Here is an 18,487-nt window from a genome sequence, read left to right on the forward strand (position 1 = left end):
CAAACAACCTGCTCACAACTTCTCTCTGTTCAATGAGGTCAACTGAAAACATCCCTAATGACCTCCACGGTGGGTATCGCTTTAGGCCGGCCCCCTCAGTTTCATTCTAACACAGTAGGTAACACAAACGGACCAATTCCAACCTTTAGTACGACAGCTGCAGAACCTCAACCCTAGTCTCATTCTGGGGCAGGGAGAATCCTGCTATAAAAGCCAGTCATCCAAGACCATACTGATGGATTGGAGGAGGAACAGGGGGGAGCTTGTGGACAGAGTGCAAGATGGAGTAGAACCAGGAGGTGGCCGAAGAGGAGGAGGGGGCTCGAGAAGGGAAAATATCAGAGAGCCAGGAGGTGACAGGAGTGGAGGAGAAGGCTATAAGGAGTTGGCAGATGTGTCATGTAATTTGTCATTTGTATAGCACCTTTTCCCATTGGTATGGTCTCAAAGCGCTCTAGATGAATGCCCTCTGGGGACCGAAGTCTAAGGTGTGGGGAAATTGGCCAGAGGAGTTTAGAATGCGTGTGTGCATTTTAGCCCATGCGACTATCTACCCATATCGAGCCGGCATGTGGATGGGTGCTTTGAAGTTGTCTGCAGAGTATGCAAGAGTAGGAGACTCATTATGTGTCCAGCTAGACTGAATTTTTGTTGTGGGGGATATCTGCATTTTAATGGCAGAGGTGTTCTGTGATGTGTCTTAAAAATGGTGTATGATTTCAGATGCATGCGGGCGGGTGGCCTTGCCTTTGACTAACTCCCATAAGCATGGAGTGTGATAAGTACCCATGTGTTCTGGATGGCTCCTTGGTTTCGTAGATGTGGCATGGATTCTGTCCTGTGGTCTGCTGGAGATTATTCTCATCGTCACTCAGTTATTCCTTGCAAGTTCATTACTGCTCTGGCCTACCTGAAAGGTGGTTAACTAGCATTGAAGAATGTGAAGGAGATTTCGGGAAACAAGAGAAAATGAACAGTGATGTCGAAGGAACCCAAAGGTGTGAAGAAGGTAATTTGGAGCTGATCGCTGGAAGGAACCATAAGGGTAAAAAAGGTCAGACAAGGTTTAAAGCATGGGAGATAGAAATAAGTACCAAGAGCACTATTGAGGTGCAGTTTCTGCAGACAAGTGGGAGAAGAATGCTCAAGACAGTAAGATGGAACTGGGAGAGGCAGAGTGAATGTGGACTGCTGGGTGTTAGAGATTTTAGGAACTAGACGAGGCTGGAGGGAGGCCAAACTGCTGGGAGTACAGGTGGACTCTTTAGACCCTGAAGGGGGTGAAAGAGTAGTGGGACATGCACACAACCAACTAAACGTATCCCGATCAGTCCTCAAGGCAGCAGGAATTGCCATGAGTGGTTTAAAATCTTTGCCATAAGCCCATGTCACTGTCGAAGGTAACTGGTGTATGCTTTAAGATGAAACCTGGGCAGGGAGCCAGAGTGGGCTGAGAAGTGGGGTGTGTGTAAACCTTTAAGCCTTAGATGGAAAATTGAGTCTAGACTGGTCTGTTCATCTTGATCCCATCACAAGCATGACAGCTTGCATGTGCAGCCACATTGACCTTAATTGAATGACAAGGAGACACCTAGTGGTCATAGCATAGACTGCATCCCACTGGGCAGTATCAGGCCCAAAATTGTGGTGAGATTGGTTGATGAGATGGCTGTTCCGGGCGCCAATTGAAAAAGAGTGATTTGTACAAATATTGATGTGAAGTGGAGTATTTGCTGACAAAGAATGTCCAAGGCTGACAAAGGCTCCTGTCCCCCCACTCCCCCCATATACATGTGGCCATTGTAGGATGTCCCCTTAAGGAACTATAGCCAGGGATACCACATTTTGGTTGTTCTGACAGGTTCTTATCACAGAAACAGCAACTCTTACGTTCAGGCTCGGCCCCTCTTTGATGCTCCCTTTCCGCAGTAGTTACCGGGTACACAAATTGCTTTGAGAAATAGGAATTATAAATACTATAGAAGATAAGCTATACTAAAGTAGGTTTAAGTTAATTTAGTCCCTAGTCCTTTTTGATTAACAATGTGTTGTGAATTGTGTTTGTTTTAAACATATATATATATATAGTTCTGAGATACACATGTGGCCTCATTACAAGTCTATCGGTCCGGAAATAAGGGTGCCGATAGCAACGTACCGGAACCCTTTCCGGACTGTTGGATTACGAAAATGCCTGCAGGGGCCGGAGCTCCAGGCATGCCAGACCTGCCGGGAGTACTGTCCCTTGCAGGCATGATTTTCACGGAATATACAACACCATTAGCAACGGTGCAGGTGCTTCCATGTCCTATGGGACTCCACGGGAATGGGGACCTGCAGTTCCCGCCGCCCGACATCCCGGGCCGCTGGGACTTGTAATATTCTGGTGGCACTGTGATATCAGGCAGCGGAAACGGTGTTAAGAGGTCAGCGGCAACCCACTGGTAGCTCCCACGGTTTACTGCCGAGCTCATAATGAGTCCCATTGTGTAGTATATGAGTGATCAGTAATGCAATGTGGGCAACTGCTTGTAGATTTCCAAAATATGCCATTTCTATTAAAGAAATTATATTAAGAAAATACCTTGTGTGCCCTACTCTACAGAGGCATTCCCTACCTAGTCTGATGGCTTGGGTAACATTCTAGAGCATGGGAAAGCTGGCCCTCACACTAAACAACAAACTTGCAAAACAAATTATGTAACACAATATAATAAACAATAACACAATGCCTGAATGGCCTTCTCCTGTCCTGGGTAGGATCCCTTCCCCAGGATTCAAAGTTAACTCAAAATTGTTCAGCAAAAGAAAAGAAAGTTTTTGAAACAGCTCTTGAAAATTCAAAGTCAAAGAAAAAGTTAAACAAAAGTCCACTGGTAACAAATCTTTGTTCCTGGATGGAAAAATCCCCTTCTAGCTGCCAGAAAAGAAATAGCAACAATGGTAATTCATGGTTATGATGAAGTGTCTCTTCTTCGGGTAGTTTGCTGCAATTCAAAAAGAAAGTATAATATTCCTACAGTATCTACCAAATCTACATTAGTGTATCTGTCAGGATGCTTTCCTACTGTTACTGTTTCAACTTCCACAACCACAATTCTCCTAGTGGTACTGTGAGAACAGTCACCTTCGTCCCACAGTACTTTACTTACTTGTTAAGACTTTTTCAAGGTTACATCAGCTGACAGCTTAATATACCACCATGATTTCAGAATTGCTAACGCAGCTCAGTACTCAGTACTTAATTGTTGGAAAGGTTTTGACAAGATACTTCAACCTCTTCAGGTAGGCCAGACTTTAATGTCTCTCTTAAAAAGCCTCTTTGCCTTTTCTGTTTTCTTGACAAAATAATAACCTTCTTCTGCCTATCAGACTCACTCTTCTATGGTTTCCACAGTCTTTGGCTTCACAGGTTATATCTACTTCAAAAGGTTTCCATTCCCTAGCTTATACTAACGTTTCAGCCAGTTCTCAGGCCAAGTAATTACCCAAAAGCCTTTGTGCCGCTCTCTCAGCATCAGGTAATACTTGCACATGTGTCTTTTAAGCCATTTAGTTAATAGCTCCACAATGCAGCAGAATGACTCTTTAGCTTTTAGAAAGGCAGGTTTCACTCTCAACAGGGAATGTCTCTTGGCTTGGGTAATGCTTGTTATTCTTTTCAATAGTTTAAACTCTTCACTTCGTAGAAATGAAAATAATGTCACTTCTAGATACAGTATCAGATTCAGACTATCAGATGAAAACATAATTGGGCACATGCGACCTCTCCCTAAAGTAGATTTCAGGGTTCAAAGATGAAGAGAGAATTGTATTCCCGCATAACACACAGGAGAAAGTTCTGACTTCTTTTGGGAATTATAATTAGGAAGACACAACTTATTTTGATGTAGTTCTTTGTACCTCATATATGATTACGGTTAGGTATACTGTAATGTTGTAGAAAAGCGTTCCCTCATTTAATTAGGGTCACGCAATCACTCTGTTATACAGTAACAGTTTTTAAATATTTCAACAACGGTGTTCAATGGCTTTAGCTTCTCGTGCAGTGTTAGATCTTTCACGGGATACACGAGCGCTACAATTCCATTGTTCATCAGACTTTGGCATTCAACAATCAGCTTTCACTCGCGTAGAATAATACTCAAGTCACTTAGGAGCTGGCTACAGTTGCTGGCAAGGCTTGCGCAGTGTACTGGAATGCTGTGCTTCACTCTCCGGCTTCATAGACACTGGTTTTGTGGGTTGCACTGCTTCCCCTACTTCTTCTACTACTTCTGGCTTGCTGGGGACCCACACCCTTCTCCAACATGGGTGTCTCCGGTTCGGCCACTTAACTTGGGAGTTCCTTTTCCTCCTGAGACCCTCAGCTTGCCACTTGCTTCTGGCCTTAGTCTCCTGCACTTCCACAGCTCTGCAATCACAGCAATTAGGCTCACATGTGGAAAACTTCATCTCATGCATGTCTTCCACTGCACAGCCTCTGCAATTCAGATTTTGGGAGAACGGGACTCTGTCAGACCTTGCAGGTGAAATCTGCTGTCTCCACTATCCGGCATCCAGTCAGTTCTTCCACTTTCTTGTGATTTGCCAGCCTTGTGCTTCTTCTCTGCTACTACTACGATAGCCAGCCTTCCAGCTCTCATTCCAGCTACTTCTATTCCTACTTTCCCGAGGGGGGCCTTTTATGCCTCACAGGTTCAACAATTGTCTTCAGGTGCAGGCTATTAGCCCTAATTGCCCTGACTACTGCAATGGCTACTAGGCTTAATTGCCTAACTACTACTTCTGCATGCCTCATCAGCCCTCATCCTCGTCCCAGTACCTCTGGGATTCTGGGACTTCTAGCCCGTTTCGATAACGTTAGGATTTTCCACTTTTGAATTATTTGTAAGGGCAGATGTAATTCCCTTAGGGCTTTTAACAAAGGGTCTATGAGAATTAGCTATTACAGCGGAAAATGATTTAGTGAAGACAACATTTCCATACTCCTTTAAATAGTACCGTTGGGATTGAGGAAGATATTTAGTTTGTGAAACCAAAAAGGATCTTTCTTTTAGTATAGTTTGCTCTGATTGTATACAAGGGGTAGAGACATTAAAATGGCAACAAGCTATGACCTCTTTAGGTTAATTGTGAAGAATCTTCCTGTCAGAGGAAAAATACAGCGTCTCATCCCACAGAATCTCCTCACCACCCTGGGCTCTGTCTCCTCCCAGGTTATCCTCCTGCAGTACACCACCCACACGGTTGGGATCAGGAAGCATCTGCCTTCCCCTGGCCACCTGGGAGGAGGCTTTAGGCAGGGTTTCAACGAGGGATCCTTAGGATTCTTTACAATTACTGTTTCTATGTTTTAAATATATTTGATTTAATTATCAGGCCTTGTATTCTCACATTCATGTCTTGGACATCCCTCTAATACCACTGACGCACTTTTCCCCATTCCTTTCTCTTTCCCTGCATAACACTCACACTCTTCTCGTTCATCCCTCCTCATTTTCAGAATGGGATAATTATAGCTCCAGCATCAAAAAGTGGCCAATGTTCCCAAATAATAATTTGTGACACTTGTTAGGCAGAAACCTGTGCAGTTCCCTTAGGGACCACTGCAAAAGATTTAAGACTACAGGTGTTTGGCAGTAAACCCACTTGGTAGCAGTCTGTACCACACAGATTCACTTGTTAGCTGTGGCTGAGCAGTCAGGCTTCTCTCAAGAAGAGTTAGGCAGTATGCAGAGTATACACAACAGGTACAGAGACACAGTAGTACAAACAAACACTGACCAGAGCTTTGGTGTAAAAGTATATAATTATTTATTTAAAAACACACTTGTAAATCACACTAGCAAAAAAGAGAGAAGTAATTTCAGCACACAGTCACTATCATATATATACAACCCTATTCACTTATTAGACAAGTCTTAGTGAGAAACACCACTTATTTTCAGACAGAAGTGAGCGTTTAACATAAGATGACACAAGTTTCAATACTTTCTCAAAGAACCACAGTAAGGCAGGATAGGCAGAGTTCTACTGGAGAGCAAGGAAGTCAATTGCAAGGCCCACTCTTGGAGAGAGCAAGCAGAAGGGGTCCAGGTTCACCAGTGGGGTTAGGCCCAAAGAGTCTTTGTAGATAGTTCGCACAAAAAGGATGAAATTAAAGTCAGGAAAAGTTAGCTAGGTTGTCCCAGGCCAGCCCAGGTTAAAAAGTCGAGGCTTTACTGTCACCCCGAACGATCTGTCGCAAGGGAAGCCAGGCGGGACACAGTACCTTAAGTGTGAAGGAAGCTCCAGCGGGGGCAGTTGTTCCTGGCAGCAGGTGCAAGTCGGTGTTTCGTCTAGAGGAAGAAGAGGTCTCGCCGTGGAGGAAAGATGAAGGGCGTTGCGCTGCCAGGGAAGAAACCAGCTGCGGAGTTCTCCGGTTAAAAGGCACTACCCTTCTCTTCGTGGTAGTGGTAAACCATGGTATTTCGGTTGCCGGGGTGCTTGGCACGGGCAAGGCAGCCACGAGATGCTCCAGGAAGGTGAAAAGAAGGCGAAACTGGTTATCCCCACCAGTCAAAGGAAGAAGACTCTCCGGACTGGAGATCTCCTCTGTCGTCGGGAAAGTGGTGAGACGGTTCATCAGGGCTCCACCAGTGGTATCGTCATTGCAGGTCGGCTCAGCTTCTCCCGACCTCGGATTCTTAGGTCCTGTGGCAACTTCTGAAGTTCCAGTCCCCAAAGCTCTGCTTTTATGCAGCAAACCCCCATTCACTCAGCCTAGCTGTCAATCAAACATGCTAAGTGGTGAGCCGGCCGGCTCACCACTTGGGCAAATCACACAAGAGTGCGACTTGAGTTACCAAGGTAACTCAGTCCAGGGTGCCTAAACCCCCTCCCACACCCCCTGTGGTACCCAGACAGAGTGGCACCACTTTTGGAGGCTTCTGTGGAGAATCCCGCCAAAAAGTGGAACAAAGGGCTCGACTCGGGTTGGAGTCACAGAAGAGAACACAAACGCCATTTTAGAATCGAGTTCTGGCAAAAAATACCAACCGGTGAATTAATATTAAATAAATAAACCGGCGGTATGTTCGAGGCTATAAGAATTAAATAATTAAAGTTGTACCTTCGAACAATGGGAAAATCCCATAGAGATATATTCACGGTCGAATATAAAAAGTAGTATCCACTGCCACCAGCCAAAACTCGATCAGGGGGGGACGGAGACGTGCCCCCTCTAACAATAGACCCCAGGGCAATCGAATTGCCCCGATCAGTACATCCACAATATGATGGTTTGTACTGGTTTCTGTTCATAATTTGGGACTAGTAAAGCCAGTGGTGACTTTACATGCCCTGGGAGACAGTAGTCAGTCCCAGGGTATGGAGTCTATGTTGGGGGGTCGCTACGACACCCCTGGGTTACGGAACGGAGGGTGCTGTGTAACCCACATCAAAAAACACATGAGACCCTATGGAATAAAAGACCCCATAGCCCATAAAACACATGGAAAGTTAAAGGAACACCTCAAATCATGTCTAAGAGTGGGAGCAAAAGAATCTCTCTCTTAGCAGGAGAGAAAAAAATAAACCCCAAAAATCCAGCAAAGCTGCTGGGGGACTCACTAGGTTTGGGAAATTAGCTTTACAGATAATTCTCCCTAACAACACTTCACAACAAATTGTGTAGTCCTCTGTGGCACATTTATCGGGACAATATGGGAGGAATTGCACATTTGCAAGCTGTTGGACTGGTAACATTGCTGAAAACTACGATCTGTAGAGAGTATTGAATAATGAAAGTAGTACAGATGGGTCCCAAAAGCTGACCAACATTAGCCTGTCAGTTCAGCCTTTGTAAGCACTGCTCTATTGATAGCTTGACCTTACCTCGGCTAACTCCCACTGTTTCCTCTCTCAATTCCTCCAGTCACACTCGCCCTTTCCTCTCATTGCTTACCCATTAATGTCAACTTCCTGTTCTTCATTGCTTTAATACTAAATTCCTCATTGTTTTGTTCAAACTCACCATCTCTTTTTTCACTATCAATTCTTCCAATAACAGTCCAATAACAGTCCCTCTCTTCTCTCTCAGCTACTATTTACAATACACACAGTTGCCTTTCCCCCTTATTCCCCACTTTTTATCTCTCTGTTTTTACTTCTACCACCAACAAAACTCACTCTGTCAGAGGAGAGGCCCAAAGTATATATGGTATTAGGGAGAAAGTGTTATTGATAAACATCTGTACTTTTGTATGCGAAGCGCTATTTGTGCATGGCCAAATGCCTAGCAAATCCCATCCTTTGTCTAGGTCACATGCACACATTGTCCTGAAAGCGGTTGCATTTACACCTGGATTCAGGATGTTTGATCACTATGATTTCAGAAATGATTTCTGGGTGCTACAGTCTTTTTAACAGGCTATATCTGAAAAGGAGCCTGAGTTACTGCATCAGTTTCTTATTCAGGCTGCTTAAAACAAACCTTTCTTCTTTCTCTTCCATCAGATATGTGCGCCAAGGCCTCCTGTTCTGCATCTCTTTGACACTACTCAGTGTTCCCAAGGAGCGTCTAATAGCAGACATGACAGACGAACTTCTGGAAACGCAGTACTGGCTTGCAGGTAAAGACTTTGGTTTTGTAAGAAGTAGTAGTAATATTTTGTCATTTACATAGCACCTTTATCCCATTAGTATGGCCTCAACGCGCTTGTGGGTGAACGTTCTTAGGGACTGGAGTCCAAGTATGTAGATTGTTGGACTGAGTAGAATGCGGTTGCGTATTACGCTGAGATAGGGGTTAGGTGGGCTAGCTGTGCTCCACTAAGCAACCCAAGATGGTCGGGCATATGGATGGATCCTGGGGGGAGGTCAGGAGATTTAAGGAGAGCGCAAGAGTTTTGCTATGTGATCAGCTTGACCGAAATCTGTCGTAGTTCGAAGCAGCATTCTAGTGCTGGAGATTCGTTGTGTCCAGCTAGACCGAATTTTGTGATCAGTCATAGCTGCAGTCTGATGGCTGTTGTAGCTTGTGTATCAGAGTGGGGTTTGGATGCAATGCGTGTGGGTTGGTTGCCATGCTGCGCCTAGTTGTGTTTGACTACGTATCTTGATTGATGTCTGGCTCAGTGCTTTTGGTTTTGGTGTTGCTAGGCGAATTTGAGTTGTCCCGACTGTTCTGAGAGTTGTACTTTACCTTGCGGTGGGAAATATCCTGGATGTAAACGAAAATGTGACAGATGCGTATGGTGCCTTGAAGAGAGAGAGAGGGAGAGAGAGAGAGGAGGGTGGGAAGAAACTTTAGGTTGCCGCAGGAAATAACCACGTTTTGAGTGTCTTTCTGAAGGAGAGGTAGTCTTCATTGCGACGGATGTGTAATGGAAAGGAGTTCTGGAAAGAGGGGGGATTGAACAGAAAAGGCGGATCCTCCCATTCTAATGGAGTTGAAAGGGGGGAATCACAAGGAGGGCTGCAGAACCAGATCTAAGGTTTCTGGTGGTTTGGTAGCATGTGAGCTTGTCCTGGAGGAATTCTGGGCCAGTATTATGGATGGCACGGTGTGTCATGCACATGGCCTTAAAGGATACCCGTTGGCTAATAGGAAGCCAGTGTAGTACTCTAAGGGCTGGGGTGATGTGTTCTTTGGGTGAGAGGGCGAGGAGGAGTTTGGCTGCAGAGTTTGGATTTGTTGGTGTTTTCTGAGCTGGTACGCGAAGGCGCCTAGATAGAGGAAGTTGGCATAGTCTAAGCGGGAGAGGATGCTGGCAGGGATTGCAGAGACTCTGTGGGTAGGAGAGGTAAGGGAAGATTTGCCTGAGGATGCGTAGGTGGAAGTGGCTAGTTCTGGACATGGTATTGATGTGGTGAGAAAGTGATAAGTTTGAGCCCAGTGTACATTCAAGATTCTTTACAGAGGCGGATGCTGCGGGTTGGGCTCCTAAAGAGTTTGGTCAAGGGGTTGGTTGGGGAAGGAGAGATGTTTTACCGCGAATTAGGATTTCAGTTTTGTCGGGGTTGAGGAGGATGTGGTTATCCATCATCCAGTGGTCGATTTCAGAGATTCAAGTGGCAAGGTAAGGGCTGGGGGAGGCCGGCAACTTGGGGATCTTGAAAAAGATCTGGGTGTCATCTGCATCATTTTTTTTAAAAACAATTTGTATTGGTTTTTTAATCAAATACACAAACATGTGTATAACATTGATGATGCATCACGTTCTACATCTACTCAACTTCCCCTCCCTCCCGTGAACCTGTTCCCCCACCAATGTCTACCAGTGTTATGTATTAGTCAGCCTGCTCTCTTAACCTACCCCCTGTCCCACCGTTAGCAGTGTTGCGTGGTTTATGGTCTTTCCATTACAGTTTTTACATCGAAAAAATGTGCATCGAATGCTTATTTATTTAATTTAGTTTTTTTAATGGGGGGGCTACCTCCTGTTTTTTACCCTTCAAAACCCCCCAAAAAACAAATTCACCCTTTACCCTTTAAAAACATGCATTTGATACATATATTTTTGATGCAAATCCTTCGATGCAAATGAATTCGATGGAAAGTCCATCGATGGATTTACTAGATACAGTGTTGCATGTGTCTGTGTTTGCGTAACCTGCTGTGCAGGGGGCAACAAATCTTGTATCATTTGTGTCCAGAGGTTCTTATGATTGGGTACTCCCTATTTTATGTTGTCGGGGGGGGTCGATTCTGCACAATAGGAGGCTAATAAAGCAGAATTACAAAAAAGCAGATCAACTACCCCTCTCTTTATATCTCTTAGTGTCTACCAGTCGCCAAATCGGAACTCTATTTATTTAATAGATGGTTTGGTACATTGCCCAGAAACACAAATTCTTCAAAATACATGAACATTAAATTTTATTTAATCTCACATCTACTTAAAAAAACATTAAAACCACTAAAACATGTGCACACTCATAAGACATCAAGGACACATATCTGATTTAACTAGACACTCATTACATACATTTATCAATTCTTATCAATTCTTTCAAAAAAACCTAATAGTGACAAAATAATATTGAAAATGAAAGCAATTCTTTTTGGGAAAACTGTTCATAGATATGGAAAAGTTTTGATAATTATATCAGATATGTGTCCTTGATGTCTTATGAGCCTGCACATGTTTTAATGTATTTTGTAGAATTTGTTTTTCTGGGCAATGTACAGAACCATCTATTAAATAAATAGATTTCTGATTTGCCGACTGGTAGACAATAAGGGATATAAAGAGAGGGGTAGTCGATCTGCTTTTTTTCATTTGTGTCCAGGCCATCAAATTTGTATTCTGTTCTTCCTGGCTGTGCTGTGAAGCTTCCGGCCAGACCGCCGTTTCAGCCAGTGACCATTTCTGGATGTCTGTCAGCCAAACACTAGTGAGTGAGGCTTTCCGCGCCTTCCACCCCATTGCAATCCTGCGCTTCGTCAGTATGTACGCCAAGTCTCTCAGTTTGCCAACATGTCTTGTCTGCTTCGGTCTTGGGAAGATACCTAGCAGGCACGCTTTGGAGGAGATCGAATCTGCCGACTGGCCGATCCCAACCAGGGTCTGGGCCACACCATCCCAAGCTATACTTTGGGCAAGCTTGTTCTGACGCCTTACTAAATTTTGCTATCTTCTGCGGAGTTAAGAACGCTCTGTGGGTAACATATAATTGAATCAATTGTAGCTTTGCGTGCCAGGACACTTTTTTTGTGATACCCCATGGCCCTATGCCAAGCTTCATCTGGCAGCTGCTCTTGCAAATCCTCCTCCCTGCTTTGTTTAAGCTGCAATAGATTACTATCTGGCTTTGTCATCAGAATCTCATATATTCTTGATACCATTTGTCCCCCTTCCGAGATATCGTAGAATGTTTCTATTGTCTCGTCTTCCTCTGATACTCCCTCCATTCCAGCCCATCTTGATTTCAGTGTGTGTATAAGAGAGGCGTAGGCTATATGTTGCCCCTATCCCGACACCTGTTTGGCAGCGACCTCACTAAAGGTCATTGGCCGTCCTTCCTTGAGTATGTCCCCTAATGTCACCACCCCTCTGGGTTCCCAATATTTCCTGATATTTAGTCTAAGTTGCATATCATCTTTCTTAAGTGTCACCAACGGGACTTGGGGTGAGTAGAGTGCATCTTTGCTTAGAAATTGACAGACCCTATGCCGCAGTGTCATCCCCAAATTTAATAACAGTGGAGGCTTGGGGTTCTGCGGTACTGTGGACCATACCATCTCTTTCAGGAAAAAAGGGGCGCATGCCGGCTGTAGTAACCCCCGATCTTGAGTCTGTTCATCTGATAACCAGTGCTTGACAAACTGCAGCTGGCATGCCATAAAAATACCCCTCAAAGTCTGACACTTTAATCCCACCCTGTTAATATGGTCTCTGCAGTTCTTCCAGTGATAACCTACACCTGGAATTATGCCACAAGAAACTCCTACAGGTGGTGTTCAGCGTCTTAAAGAAGACTCTAGGTATATTATAGGGGACATTAGTGAAATAATGAAGCAATAATGAAGCAACCTCGTTAGCACCATCATCTTCAACAGCGCCACCCTCCTCATCAACGATAGCGGTAGCTTGGCCCAGAACTTCATGGAATTCTCTATTTTGGCCACCGCTTTCATGGTGTTCTGCCTAAGCTCCACTTCAGCGTCATGAAACATATCCACTCTTAGGTATCTAAATGTGTCTTCCTCCCATTTGATAGGCAGCACTGGCAGTGCCCCCCGGGCCTACCCCTATACCACGCTAGAGGGAGTACGCTTGACTTCTGTGTGCTGACCGCAATCTCCGAGGGGTCTGCATAGCGTTCAAACACATCCAATATGTCCCGCAGTTTAATCTCTGGTTGTCGCAGATAAAGGAGCATATCGTCAGCATATAGGGAGATCAGATGTGTATCACCCTGTATTTCGATACCCGCCTCCTGAAATTCTTTTCGTAGATTTACTGACAACGGTTCTAAGGCCAATATAAATGGCATGGGGGACCAAGGGCAACCCTGGCTGGTGCGTTTGCCCAACTCCCATTGTTCCGATATTGTGTTGTGTTTACTCTCGCCACCGGGTTACTGTATAATAGCTTCACCCATTTAATACATGTCCACCCCATACCAAAACTTTTCAGCACCAATAATAGCCATGGCCACCTGACCGAATCAAAAGCTTGAACTGCGTCCAGCGAGATGACTGCCATGAGCTGGGCACTATCCTGTGTTTGATCAAATGATGTGGTGTACCCTCCTCAAATTACAGGCAATATTTCTGTTGGGGACATACACTGACTGGTCTGAATATAAAAGATTGTGGATGACAGGCTTTAACCTGTTGGCCATCAGGGCCACCCATATCTTCCTGTCTTGGTTAAGCAGCGAGAGGGGTCTATAGGAGCCGCATTCTGTATTGGGTTTGTTAGGTTTCAGCAGCGGAACTATGATTGACTCTCTTAGAGACAACGACAAAATGCCTTTTTCTAATGATTCATTCAGCATTGCCAGTAATGGCAGCATATCTGCCGCTATGAATTCTTTATAAAACTCACCCAGTAGTCCGTCAGCTCCTGGGGTTTTCCCTGATGGCAGCCCTCTGATAGTGTGTTCCAACTCTTCTTTAGTTATGTGGGCCTAGATCCTGTCTGCCTCCTCTGCGTCCAGTTTGGGGAGATCTATCTGCTCTAAAGCCTCTTCTATCTCTGACTCCTGTGTGCCTGATGTCTCCACATACAATAGCTTATAAAACTCACTGAAACATTTATTGATGTCTTGTTGCGTCTCACAGATCCCTCCATCCTTTGCCTTTATTGCTCGAATAAATCTTTGTTCCGTCTCGCTTTTGTACAGCCAAGCTAGCAGGCGCCCTGATTGTCTCCCGTTGCGTGTTGCAGTTCAAAATATTTCCTGTAGCTCAGTTTCCCCAGTCTATCCCAGTGTCTTAAACACTCCTGCTGCAGGGCAAACACCTCGCGGGGTTCTCGCCTTGGCGAGCGCTATGACCGCTTATGGCTCCAAGTTTGTTTTCCGCCTTACGTAGATCATTTTCTTTCGAGGACTGAACCCTGTTTGCTTTGGCGATCGCAATCCCTCTAATCACTACCTTGAATGCTTCCCATAATGTGCCTGCTGACTCCACACTTCCTGTTAGTGAAATACTCCTGCACCCCTTCCCTTAACTGTTCTCGATTGCTTCGTCCCGCAGAGATTTGCTCCTCAGTTTCCACATCGGGATACGTGCTCTTGGGGGGGTTCATCGGCCATGTAACCACCAGCGGGGCATGATCGGATAACACTCTAGCTTTATATTCCGCTTCCCTGAACTCCCCCAGGTTGTCGTCTCCTACAAAAACATAGTCCAACCTAGTGTCCAGGTCTTGGGGAGCTGCATAATGTGAGTGATCAGTCCGCCATATATCTGAGAGCTTGAATGCTTGCAACAGTGTGCATAAGGCTTTGGCCGATGGGGCTGGGTGCATGAATTTATGGTCTGACCTATCCAATATTGTGTAAGTGTACAATTAAAGTCCCCTCCCATATCAATGTACCGTCTCTGTGTGGACTAATTCATGCATATACCGTGCAAAAGTAAGCTGCAGTCTCTTGGTTCAGTGCGTATGTGTTAATTATACAAAAGTCTTGTTGTCCTATCCGCCCCCGCAACACAAGCATTTCTGCCCTCTTTGTCTTGGAAAGTCTCCAGTACCTTTAAAGGTATTGCCGGCGCCACCCAAATCAGTACACCCTGAGCATAAGTGGAGTATGATGACCCTAACGTCGTGCCTCTCCACTTCTTGGCTAATGTAATCTGCCTTTCTTTTTGTGAGGTGGGTCTCCTTTAGGAGTGCTATATCAATTTTCTTTCACTTCAGATGGGTCATAATCCTGTTACATTTCATGTAACTATTAAGGCCCCTGACGTTTCAGGATCCTATTCTAAGATCCCCATCACATTTAAAATGTCTAACACACAATATCAGACCAACATGCCAGATCAAGTACAGTATATCCATTGTGGGCTCACAGGGTAACTCCCAACTATCTACCCCAACTCCCTTACGCCCCACCTCCCCAACAGTTGCCCAGCGCAATATCTTGTGCTCAGGCATCCCCACTTCTTGCTCTCGTTCCAAAGTATTGCCCTTTTGCGAGGGCGCAATGGGTGGATCCATAACTGCTAGTATCTGAACAAACAAATCCAATCATAGGGGTAGGATGCTCCCATGCAGTGTGTTTTTAAATTGGCACCAAATCCTGAGCTCCTGCATTTGTTGTCCTTTCTTCATTCAGCTCCCAGCATGGGAGTCTTCATATCCTTTCAGTGTTTATTTGCAGAATTCGTTGACTTGTAGTTGACTGGATCTGCTGGTCATAGCTGCTCGTCTCTGCTTGGGCCTGCTTCTGTGCCGGTTGGCAGATTCTGCGTGTCCATCCATTTGTCTGCATCGCCTGGGCTTTAGAAAAAGAGGGCTCAACTGTCTTCGAGATTGCGCACTTGTTGCTGTAAAACCCTGACTTCTGAGGTGTCCTTAAGGCCACTTGAGTTTTCTGTGATTACCTTCTCGAGTTTACCTGTGCGTTCGGCCAGTGACCTGACATCTTGCCTTAACAAGTTCACATCTATGCTGACGGCCTCAATTTTAGCCTCAAGAGATTCTTTCAATGATGCTATGGCAGCAAGGATTTGTTGATCTCCCCTCTCCAGTGTCAGCATCCTCTTGAGATGTTCTTGTGCCTACTCTTTCCGCCGCCGTGGTTGTCTTAGCAAAGGTATCCAATGTGGGCTGCTTCGCCTTACTCTTCTGGGGCTTGGATGCCATGGTTGCTTCATGCGGCGTGGCTCTGTTCTTGCTGCCAATCCTTCATTGCGCCAGCAATCTCTCGCGTCTGGATAGTTTCGCCACAGGCGGGCCTCTACTCCCACTGGAATCAAGAACCCGCCGCTGCTTGGTGTGCCGTAGTGGCCCCGCAATAGCATATTGTCACCTCAGCAATGGAAAGCGTTGCACCCTTGGTCATAGGCAATGCTTGTGTTTATGTTGCCTGTATTTGCCACCACCCCACTTGTATGGCTGCAAGGAGGGGCCTTGGCCCCACAATGGTGCTGTTAGGGTCTGTGTTTTGTTAGTCAGCTCGACGAGCAATTCCCAGGGCAAGGCCAGCCGTCCCAGCACCCCTGGGTGCAACTGTATCTAATTGCACTATTGCGGCTGTACTTCAAGGTGTAATGCACTTATTTAGCTGCGGGCAGTGTGACCTCCGGCGGCACCCTCATCTCCGTTATGAGTCTTCATATTCGCCCACCTCCTGTGACTAATTAATGCGGTCCGGTCTTAATGTTGCTCCTCTTATACACTTTGCTCTGTCTTGAAGTGCACTGCCTCTGCTGTCACAGCTGACTGGATCTGTGTTACGCTGGTCTGGTCCTGCACCTCCTTTTGGGCAGGCCCCTGCCGTAGCAATCCGTTGTATAGTGTCATTCCTCTTTCAGCGGCAGCACTTATCTCCTTGGACCAGCCGCTGTGGGACCCCCTCGCTGAACTAGCCCAGCGCTGAGCCGCGCACAAGGGTTCCGCAGTGTAAGCTGCAGTATTCGCTCGCCCAAGGCTGCGTGTAAACCCTTGTGGCAAAGTCAACAATTGTAGGCCAAGTTGGTGGTTGCAGGCTCACTGCAGTGCTTATTTCATGTGATTTTGCCCAGTTTGTCGCGTGCTTTGGCACCTGCAATCTTGTATTTCTATTGGTTGACAAGCCTCATTGGGCAGACCTACCTGGGCACCATTACAGCATTATTATTCTCACTACTCAGGCCGCACACGTTATCAAGGGGCGGGCCACAGGGGAGTCAGTTAGGCCTTCTTTGTTGTGCGCTCTCTCTCGGGATGCTTCCAGTCACTCCATGGGTTGCGCTGGGTGGACCTCGGTGAGCACTGCTTACCCAAGATTAACAAATTCCTATGAGCCGTGCAGCAATCGTGGGGCGCATCGGATTGGAACCGTTCCACAGTCTTTGTTGCGCCTCCGTCCCACGCACGCTGCTGCTTACAATTAATGAGAATGAAGAGGAGAAGGGGGCAGGGAGTCTCCCTGTGGGGGACCTCTTTGGGAATAGGATGAGAGGGGGAGAAGAAAGGCGAAAGGAGCATGATTTGCAAGCAGCTGTAAAGGAAGGAGGAGATCCGTCCTAGATCAGCGTCTCTTATGCCTAGAGAGTGGAGTCTGTCTATGAGTATGGCATTGTCAATGGTGGCAAAGGCAGCAGATAGGTCAAGGAGGATAAGTGCAGCGCAGCCTTCCAAATCTGCTGTTCTTTTTAAATCATCCCATATGCACACAAGCGAGGATTCTGCTCCTCGAAGGGGTCTGAATCCCGATTGGGCGAGGTCAAGAAGGCAGTTGGCTTCTGTGAAGAGACAGAGCTGTTTGTAAGCTGCGCAGTGCAAACGTTTGGCAGTGAAGCAGGTTTTTGAGCAAGGGCAGTAGTTGTGAGGAAGGACGGGGTCAAGCGTCAAGGGAGGGTTTTTTAAGAAGGTGCTTGACATGGGAGGTTTTGAAGGCCTCTGGGAAGAAGCCAGAAGAAAGAGAATGGCTAATTATGGACCGTGCAATGCTGCCTGCACAGGTGATAGTTAGGATGTTCCTGGGGAGTGAGGGGGGGACAGGGATATTCAGGGGAGGCGGAGGGGCAGCTTTGTGCTAGTAGTTTCAGCAACTAGGGGTGTGAAATAGGAGTGAAAGAGGAGAGGACCGGCAGAGTGTGCAGAGGAGGGGTGGGGCTAGGCGGAGGACGCAAAGACAGGGGGAAGGTTGAAGCTAGTTTCGAGATGATACAACAGTGTCTATCGATAGCGATGTTGTGAAAGTGGTCAGACAGTGCATCGCAGAGTGATTGGGAAAGAGAGGACGGGGGAACTGAACAGCGTGGCGTCCTGAATTTTGCCACGATCGTGTGGAGTTCTCTGTTAGGGTTATTGAAGTTATGATATGATTGGTTATTTATAACGCGCTTAGTATCCAGAAATTTCTAAGCGCGGACCCAGGGATCGAACCTTTGTTGCTCCGTGTCGTCTAGCTTCCAAGGCAAGCACATTGCTCTTGAGCTATCCCCCAGAGATGTTGGAGATTTGGTTTACAAGGAAGTGTTTTTTTTTAGCTTTTTTTAATGTTGGTCCGATAGGCCCTGGTCAGTCTTGCATAGGAGGTTCTGTTTTGAAGTGTGCGGTTGGTCCTCCAAGTCCGCTCCAAGCAATGCTGAGCGTTTTAATGGATTTTATGGTGGGTGTGTACTACTCAGGATTGGGGCCCGGTCTCTGAGCCAATGATCAAAGGTCATGGAGTTTGAGTGCCGGGAGTGAGAATAGAAGGGAATTGGCCAGATCACGGTTTATAATGACTTTGTTCCAGAGAGGTACAGGGGAGGTTAAAGAGGAGGGGATGGCGAGACAGGGAGTGGAGGAGAAAGGATTCACAAGGGAGAAGACAATAGCAGAGTGATTGG

At 46.0% G+C, this 18,487-nt stretch overlaps 1 protein-coding gene across 2 annotated transcripts in view; it reads left to right on the forward strand.

The window, feature by feature from the left end:
• Window positions 1–18,487, forward strand: part of TELO2 (telomere maintenance 2) — an 890,041-nt gene that overhangs the window by 757,952 nt on the left and 113,602 nt on the right. For both annotated transcript variants that reach the window (XM_069646967.1, XM_069646968.1), the window contains one exon: window positions 8,500–8,615. In XM_069646967.1, the coding sequence (XP_069503068.1) occupies window positions 8,500–8,615 (116 nt within the window). The remainder of the gene's footprint in view (window positions 1–8,499; window positions 8,616–18,487) is intronic.

Source organism: Ambystoma mexicanum, chromosome 2q, assembly GCF_040938575.1.
Source record: "Ambystoma mexicanum isolate Mex_15411 chromosome 2q, UKY_AmexF1_1, whole genome shotgun sequence".
NCBI lineage: Eukaryota > Metazoa > Chordata > Amphibia > Caudata > Ambystomatidae > Ambystoma > Ambystoma mexicanum.